The sequence below is a fragment of the Rhinolophus sinicus genome, linkage group LG15 (genome assembly GCF_036562045.2).
Source record: "Rhinolophus sinicus isolate RSC01 linkage group LG15, ASM3656204v1, whole genome shotgun sequence".
NCBI lineage: Eukaryota > Metazoa > Chordata > Mammalia > Chiroptera > Rhinolophidae > Rhinolophus > Rhinolophus sinicus.
The window spans coordinates 46,964,163-46,973,472 of NC_133764.1; the positions used below are offsets into that span (position 1 = coordinate 46,964,163).

The following is a 9,310-nucleotide window of genomic DNA, read 5'->3' on the forward strand; positions in this document are numbered from 1 at the left end:
AGGGCACTTTGCAGGATCTGCTATAATTTATTTTATTTTATTTTTTTTTAAGGAGGGCACAGCTCACAGTGGCACATGCGGGGATCAAACCGGCAACTTTGGTGCCACCAGCACCACGTTCTAACCAACTGAGCTAACCAGCCACCCCTCTACTACAATTTAATATGTGGGTACTCTTCAAACCAGCAATTCCATTTCTAGGTATCTATCCTAGGGAAATATTCCCAGATATGCAGAGACGTAAGTATAAGGATGTTCAGTGAAACATGGATTATAAAATAAAAAATTAAAAACAAACAAAATACAGTACATGTGGAATATTATACCGCAGCTAAAAAGAATAAGGTAGGTAAGTATGTGCTCATATGGAAGCAGAGATGATGCCAAGAGGAAAGAGGAAATACAACTATGTGCCAACTGAGGGATAATAGTCAGCAATTTTTAAAAAAGAATGAACTACTGACATACACAACATAGATAAAGGTTAAAAACATTGATATTAAACAAAAGAGAAATATACAGGGTATATGATTCCATTTTTATAAAATCCAAAAATAGTCAACATTAATCTAGGGTGATAGAAAACATTTAGTGGTTGTAGGAGAATGGACTAGGAAGGGGCACAAGGGAACTTTCTGGGAGAAAGAAAATGTTCTGTATCTTACGCTGGATGTTAATGACATGGGTATATATATATATAATTGCTAAAACTCACTGAATTAATCTTAAGATCTGCACATTTTATGCATGTTAAATATACATATATACACGCACACATATGTATGTGTGTGTGTGTATATATATCCTGTCACACTATTCCTCCACTTAAAGCCACTTAAATAGGTACTCATCACCCTATTCCAAATTCCTTAGCATCACCCACAGGTCCTTTTTGACCTAGCCTCTATGTCTCTCTAAACCAGTCTCCTTTTAGTGCTAGCCTAGCAGTTATCGAAATATGATCCAGGAACCAACCCCTGGCATCTGTGAAGTCAAAACTATTTTTTAAATACTACTATGATGTTATCTAGCTTTTCCACTCTCATTTTCTCACAATTGTACAGTGGAACGTCCCAGAGGCTCCATGCCACGTGATGATGTTATATAACTAAATGTGTCAACAATTGGAATATCTGTATAACTCAGTAATGAATATTTTCCAAATGACCAATTCATAATATTATAAAATCAGGCACGCACGGGTAAAAGCAAGAAAGACCAAACGGTAACGTAACAGTATAAAAAGTTCACTGATGTGGTTTCATATCACCTGTTAAATTTTAGTGTGATATCAAAGAAGACTGTCCACATTTATCTGAAACGCTTATTAAAATACTCTTCCCTTTTCAAACTAAGTATCTGATGTGTAAGGCCAGATTTTGTTCATATACTTCAACCAAAACAGCCTACTGGTGCAATTGAATGCAGAAGCAGATATGAGAATTTAGCTGTCTTCTATTAGGCCAGACATTCAAGAAATTTGCAAAAATGTAAAACGATGTCACTTTCCTCACTGATTCCTTTTTGCTTTGGAAAATATGGTTACTTCTCATTAAAATGTTATTTCTATTAACATGCAATGGGTTTATTTTTTGTCAATTTTAAATATATGAATATTTTTAAATTTCTGAGTTTTAATTTCTAAAATGGTAAATATGAATAGATACCACATAAACAAAAGCTCTATGGGAGTCTCAATCATTTTTAAGAGTATAAAAGGTCCTGAGATGAAAACTGCTGCTTTAGCCATACCAAACTATTTCCAGCTCCTAAACAATACTATGTGGTTTTTGTCTCCCAGCCGTTGCATATGCTTTTCTTTTGGCTTTGTATACTCTCATCAATCTGCCTGGCTAACTCCTACTCAACATACATGTCTTGGTTTAAACATCACATCCCCCGAATGCTCAGACTGGATTAGGTGCCCCTCCCATGTACTCCCCCAGTACCCTGTCCTAGCCTATATCATAAGCCCATCCTGTGACTGACTGTTTATTTAGTCTGTATTACTCACTAAATTCTTTCGGTGCAGGGATCAGTTCACAGCCATAACCCCAGGGCCTACAGCACTGTCTGGCACATATAAGCATCCATGAATATTTATTGATAGAATAAGTTAATGTAATATTCACCATAACCAATGAAATATCATTCTTTTCAGGAGAAAACTGAGGCTCAGAGAAGTGGTGTGTTCAAACAAATTCACCTAGAAAGTATGAGCTAACAATTGTACTCCAAGTCTTTTACCTTTGCCGGAATAGGTGGAGCAGTTTACCTGGGAACTAATGGCATACTTCAGGTAGGACAGGATGAGAGGATTGGGGGAAGGTCCAATCATGGCCTGCTCCAGCAGTGCTTCTGCAAGAGGAATAACAAAGACTGTGTGGTTACAACTTTTCTAGGTTTAGCCCTCCCATCCTTCCTTCCTATTTCACTTGAGACCTGCTAGATTGAGAATGTCCCAGGTGGCTCCTTTGGGAAAGAATTTCTTCATGTTGATTGCCCACTGGTAGTCACTCCATCGCTCCTTCCAGGCTTGCAAAATGGCCTGCTTCAGGTTCACCACCTTCATGATTTCACTCTGAGGAGGCAGGGCCGAAGGCAGTGAGCGCTGAGGTTGGAGAAACCGAACTAGAGAAGGGGAGAGGAGATTCTGAGGGAAAGAAAAGGGGAGGGCAGAGTTGAATGGAATGGTGAAGATACAAGAAAATTTAAGGGAGGCAGAGGAACTGAAAAGGAAAAAAGGGTAAGGGAGGTGGTACGAGTACTGTTAGATTCTTCCCTCCTGAACCATCCCTCCTTGAACTGGGGCACTAAGAAAAGGGTGTCAAAGGGGCTTAATACAAAGAGTAAAAAGGACAAGAGTTAAGACAGTTCCAGTTGCCTAATTACTCCCTTAACTCTAGCTGCGTCCCAAAATCTAGATTTTCCCAAATCTAGATTCTCCACCCCCACCCCCACCCCCATTTCCTCCACCTTCCCCAGCCCTGAAACTATAATTCCCTATTTCCTTTCATCCACCACCTCCCCAAATTAAGCCTACCGGACAGTCTAGTTCTAGGTCCCAGTTATCGCCATTTTGGCACTTATCAAAGAGCTAATTTTCTATTGGCTGGGAGTAACAAACATGAACCAATAGGAATGCAGCAAGCGACAGGTCACACCACGAGGTCTTCTGGGAATTGTAGTTTCTCGGACTGAGCTAGCGCGCGAGAAAAACAAGCGACTAAGCTAGTCAGCCTACTTATTTCTCTCCTTTAGGGAAGGACACGTAAGAGCTGAGGCATCACAGGGACTCAGGAGGCTGAGGGGGGAGGGTTCTCGAAAGGCCGCTCGCCATCAGGCGTCGCCCAATGACGTCACTGCAGACCCGGCATTTAAATCATATTCTGACACCCTTTCTTTACCCGCTAGTTAGTAGGCACAACAAGGGTGTGGCGTTAGTTTAGCAATACGTTCCCTCTATCCTGGTCTCTTTTTCTTTCTTTCCTAAACCTCTGGGTCTGCCAGAGTTCTCATTTCCACACCTGTATTCCAGAGGCGACATTGAGGTTCCCTCAGTTACACACACATCACCACTTCTCCCCCAAATCTGGCAGCCCTCCCAGAATCTCCTGGCCCTGCGTACTGCTTGAATACAGGGAGAAGTAGAAAGAAAAGTAAGGAGGAAACTAAGGTTAAGGTTATCAAAAATAAGGAAAGTTTGAAAAACTGTGGTAGACAAGAGGGCCTTAGGAGACATGATGACTAAATGTAACTCGTCTCCTGGATATCGTGATCCTGGAACAGAAAAAGAACATTAGATGAAAACTAAGAAATCTGACTGAATCATGGACATCGGCTAATAATAATGTATCAATGTTGGTTCAACTGTAATAATCGTAATTGTAACAAATGTACCGTACTAATGTAGGGTGGGGACCATCTACTGTCTTCACATTTTTTCCTTTGTAGCTAAAAACATTCTTTAAAATAATTATTAAAAACAATGTGATGTTTCAACGGTAATTGTAAAAATTTTAAATATATATTTAAAAAATGTGATGTCTCACTTATCCTGTGGAACCATATTGTAGATAATTATGTCCATGGCCTCAGGCATTGGCCCTTCTTTCCCCCTCAGTGAGAAGCCCAAAAGCAAATGCTCCTCACTTCTGGTTCCAATGTCTAAGCCTCCCTATCACAGTCTTCATCCCTGCCCTGTGCTGTGAACAGGTTGTCCCTAACATTTATAACCAGGGACAAGAGTAAACATGCAGGCCCAGCCAGTGTCCTGCCACCCTTATTTTCAGCCCCTCATCCCATGCCCTGAGGAGCTTGATATCCTCCCTAATCCATGAGTCCAAGCTCCCTCGATATTCCCCAACAACCAACCATGTTTTGGCCACCCTTTCAGTGGCAAACTCAGTGCTCAGGGAAATGAATCTGGGAGAGCAGCCCACTCAGGCCCTGGAAACAAACTTGTGACCCTTAGGACAAAGAATAACAATATCTGGGTCTCTGGAGCATAATCTAAACAGGGAGACAAGGACTCCTCTTCTGAAGGGGAAGGTGCAGCTAGAGGAGCGCCAGATCACATCCCATTAAGGTCATTATTGCCTACGGCCTTTCTCCCTCCCCATACAACCACCCACAGCCCCTCTATTCTGCTCCCTTTTGTGCCTGCCCTAGTGATACCACTGTTTATACAAAACAGCTGCCAAATATGTATAGCCAAAGCTTCCAAAGCAGAAAGGAGGGAGAACCGAGACTCGTTACAACCTCCAAACTACCCCCAGCCACACACACAAACCCTGTTTCTCTCTGCAGTTGCACACATACCTGGCCTCCCTTCCTTTCCCAGGCCCCTCACCCTATCTCTGCCTGCTCCCCTACTCTCATTCCTTTCCTGTTACTGCAGCCCAGGGCTCCCCACCTTCAGCCATTCCTGGATCCTGCAGCTTCTTTCCCATCCCTCATAGCCAAAACTGCCCCTGTGGGAGAGAAGCTGTCAACTTAGTGACTGCTCCTGATTGAGTGGGTGTTGGGTCCAGTCCACATGGGAGTGGGGAATATTTGGGCCCTGAGGATAGTAATATTCTGAGCTTAAGCCATCACCCTCTGGCCGGAAACCTTCCAGATCTTGGAGGCGGGGAAGCTCTTTCCCACTTCCCAGTGGCAGGGAGGTGGCAGTCAGGCTATCTACCGCCCCCCCCCCCCCCCGTTCCCCCCCACACCCTGTCAGCCTCTCACCAGTAGCCCTTTCTCTAAGTTTTGCAGGGTTTCCCACAAGGACTCCTTTAGTTCTGGGCAAGGGCTATCTTCAATTTCTCTACTTTGTCCTGACTTCTAGTCAGTAAATATGAGAGACAGCCTTTCCATGCACCACCTCTTCCCTCCACACCACAGTAGCTTCTTAGGACCCACAAGCTCTCTGGCTTCCCCACAAGGGTGGGACTCCATGATAATCCTCCAGTGCATGAGAGAAGAGATGCTGATATCCCCTTCGGATGTGCAGGGAAACTCTCCCCAGAAACAGTCCCTCTCAAAAACCCCTTTCACCCCACTTCCTTTTGCTGTCTGTTTCCTCTCCCTCAGCACTGGTAGATGCTGAGCTCCCACCTCTGCTCTCTTATCCCTGAGCTCTAACCTCCTCATCATGTTGGCTGTTCTGGCTGGGAAAGGGGTCTGGCTGGAGAAGAGGGGCAGATGGAAGCCAGGCAGGTAGTGACATGGCAACACTGAAGCAGTGGCAGAAAAGGCTAGAATAGGCTTGGGGTGGAGTAAGAGGCTGTGAGGAACAGGGTTTTGGGCACTCAGGGGGTTGGAGACATTCCTTATCTAGGCTAGAAAGAAGTATAAGGACAAGTGGTAAGAGTCTAGACCCAGAAACACTGAAATACTTGGTAAGCATATAAGGCACAGAGGGAAACTGAGTCAGTCTCCTCCCCTAATGGAATATTTTCTTTTGGAAGCTTGCCTGGGTCCCCCCACTGTGGGGAGTTAATTGGCAGCAGATGGATGGGGAAAGAGAGTGATTCCTACACACTCTTACACAGCTGTCTCCAAAGCAGTTCCCTCTCCCCACCAGTCCCTACATCAAAATCCCTGCTTTCTATCTATCTGGGGGAGGGGGAGAGGATGGGGGAGAGACCTACATGGTGGCCCCAACTCAGGGACAGCCCTGGATCCCCTACAGTTTCCTATCTCTGTCTTCCCACTGACCTCACAAGAGGTCAAGAAAAAGACCAGCCAGAACAGTAAAAGGCAGAATTTGAACCATCCTTGGGAGTAGTTTTCTAACACCCTGAAGGACATCGCCCCTCTCCGCATTCCCAGTGCAGAGAAAAGAGATACTATGATCCTTAGGCCTGGACAGTGGCAGAGAAGGAGGCCAGCCTGCCATTCCTTTGCATTGCCCCCCCCCCCCAGGTCCTGAGAGCCACTCTATACTCTTGGCCTCCATACCAGCCTGTCCCACATGTCCTTTAACTGGATGGGGAGGGCTGCGGTATGGTAAGACCCAAACTCTATGGTAAAGAAGCCGGTCCCTTACCTCCTCCCTCCTCTCTCCTCTTGGCAAAGGCTGGATGAGCAGGTTCTGTGTGGGAGTGAAACCAGAAGCTGGGAACTTTAGGGGATCCAATACCTGGCACGTATTAAATGCTCAAAGGAAAAAAAAGTGTCAAATGAATGAATAAAAGCAGGAGAAATCATGAAAGACGTCATGGAGAAGGTGTCAACTTTTCCCACTTCTTGCCTCAGCTAACCAAAAGCCGGGCTCAGCCTGGCCTGAGTCCCTTACCTGGCTCCCTTTTTTGTGACCCATAACCAGGGTATCTGATAGGATAAAGATGATTGATAAGGGGGCATTAAAGTGTCCACTTTACTTTTAGCAGTGCAACTATTTGCTAATTCCCCAGTCTGTCTCTCATCTCTGCCAGCCACTTGATCCCCAGCTCCTATAAACTGTCCCCTCTTTCTTTCCTTTATTTCCACCATCTTTTCTTGATTGAAAGATCACTAAGGGGAAAGAAACACCTGGGTTTTAAGTTCTCTTAGCTGGCGGTACCTTAGTTTCCTCTGCTGTCTTCCCAGAACTCCCCAATAAGTGGGGCTGTGTCTGCAGAGTCAAGGGGTCTCTGCTGGACAGCTTATCACTTGCTGCCACCATCCACGAGGTCAAAATGATTTCAGGGAGGGGAATTGTTGAGGCCCAGGCCACAGAGCTAGTGCCCAGACAGGCTGGTTGAGGGCCTATCCCTTATTTCCCCAAACTGCCTGGGGCTTCTTGGCAAGAGAGGAGTATGCTGTGTGGGGTCTTGGCTTCAAGGCTTTTGGGGGAAGCTCTTCAGAAAGGTATCTAGATCCCTGGTTTCTAGGGGTGGGGCCCTCGAGAAATCTTGGGGTGCTTCCTAGCAACAGTCTGGGAGGGAAAAAGGAAGAAGGAAGAGAGGGAGGGGCCTGGGCATAGCTGCTCTGATGGGAGCCCAGAGAACAGGCTGTTCCTGCTGCCTCCATGGCAACGAAAATATAAGAGGGAGGGGGCTGCCAAGCATATCCCCTTGGAGGGTCTCTACCCATCCTCACTTGTGCCCCACCTTCCTGTTCTCCCAATAGACAGCCCTGAAGCAGAGGAGGGGGGGATGGGAGGAGACAGCCCAGGTGGGGTTTCATGGTAAGGAAAGAAGAGGAGCTGGAGATGAAATGACTCCGAGACGAGCTAGAAGCTTCAAGAATTGGGGGTAGGTAGGGGTGGAAAGGGCCATGAAACACAGGGACAGGGGCTATAAGCCCGGACCTTGGCTGGGTCCTGGCATCTGGCCAAATGTCTACTTTAGAGGCAGTGTGCCCTTCATTTTGCCCTTGCCCAGGTCTGTTAGCAGCCCTTATTGGGAACCAAGGACAGGGAGAGAGGTAAGGAGAAGATAGAAATGGTGAACACTTGTCTTTGAGTTCAAGGTGCCCCACTGTGCCCTTGGGGTAAAAAAAAAAAAAAAAAAAAAAAAGGTAGATCAGGAGGTATTTCATTTTCTATGGCTCTGGGTCTAGGATTTCAAAAAGTCTCCTTCACCCAATATCTTTAAGGCCTTTCGTCATAGAGAGATATGGTGGGGGAAGCCAAAATGGAGGGGAGACAAAACCATATCACTGTCATCTTCCCTCTGGACTCAGTCGCCCTGCCCTAATTAGATGACAGCTAGACCTCTCCATTGCCTCCTGGTTCTGCCTGATTGATGCAGAGTATAAATGTATCCCATGCTTTGGGATTCTCTCCCCCAACTCCTTGGGCAGCTCAATCCCAAGAGACTATTTCCGAACAGGGTAGAGCATGCACCCTGAATGCTGCACACCACAGCTTTGCTCCCCAGGGTTTCAGCGAAACCCGATCACCCAGGAGGTGGTATCAAGGGCAGATAGCTACCCTCAATGCACCTCACACTGCACGCTGCAGCCTCCTGCCCCACACTGCAGCTGTTGCATGTCCACTGTGAGGCCAGGCCGAACCCACAGGTTCACTGACTGCATGCTGACTCTGCACACTGCAGCCTCCATTCCCTACTGCAGCTGCCACGACTCCACACTGCAGGCTCCCTTCACCCATGGCCTACCCCTCATCACCAGCACTCCACTCTGCAGCCCCAGGCTTTCATCCCAGCGATGCTTCTCATCCCCATGATTCCAGCAGGTCCCAAGAGATGCTCCGTCCCCTCCCCATGCACGGTAGACCCCAATACCCCCTGTAAGAGAAGTGGCTGCAACAGAGATAAGGATGCAGGTGGCTGAGAATAAGATGAACCAGGGCAGCCCAACTCAGATAGGCTGTTGGTCAGAACCCCCACACTTAGCAAGTGATTTTTGTAGAACAGCTCCCCCTTCACACACACACACACACACACACACACACACACACACACTCCAACGGCAGACTGTGGAGACAGGGCCCTGCCCTGAAAGCCGTGGGAAGACTGTGGCCCCCGCTGGTAAAACTGGGCTAATGACAGCAGGGGAACCGGCGGGGCCAGAGGGGGTGCTGGGGTAATTAGAGCTCTGCCTGGCGCTCGGAGATCCGGAGATGAAAGGGGCTCTGGCGTCACTGGGATGGTTTTATGTCCATGAGTGCAGGTGTGTGTGTGTGCAATAGGGTGGGTGGGAGCTGGATGGTAGGGGAAGGGCATCCATTTTTATGCAGGCTGCCTTCCTTAAATTGGCCCTGATACCATTTGGATTTTGGTGGGGGTAAACATGGAAGGAAATACCACCTCTGTGAAGCTGAGAGTTGACGGGGTAGGGCAAGCCTTGCCCCCTCCCCAGAAGAGCAAGAGGACCA

The 9,310-nt window shown here is 46.9% G+C and overlaps 1 protein-coding gene across 10 annotated transcripts in view; it reads right to left on the bottom strand.

Moving 5' to 3' along the window:
• MED24 (mediator complex subunit 24) overlaps positions 1-9,310 on the bottom strand; it is a 30,590-nt gene that overhangs the window by 20,037 nt on the left and 1,243 nt on the right. For 2 of the 10 annotated variants that reach the window (XM_074320053.1, XM_074320050.1), the window contains exons 1-3: positions 3,044-3,119; positions 2,443-2,653; positions 2,276-2,358 (exon numbers count right to left, since the gene is read on the bottom strand). In XM_074320053.1, coding sequence (XP_074176154.1) covers positions 2,276-2,358; positions 2,443-2,572 — 213 coding nt within the window. In that variant the 5' untranslated portion in view covers positions 2,573-2,653; positions 3,044-3,119. Of the gene's footprint in view, positions 1-2,247; positions 2,359-2,442; positions 2,654-3,043; positions 3,120-9,310 lie in introns of those variants that run through there. The other 8 variants (XM_019747562.2, XM_074320054.1, XM_074320055.1 and 5 more) reach the window with 6 other exon arrangements.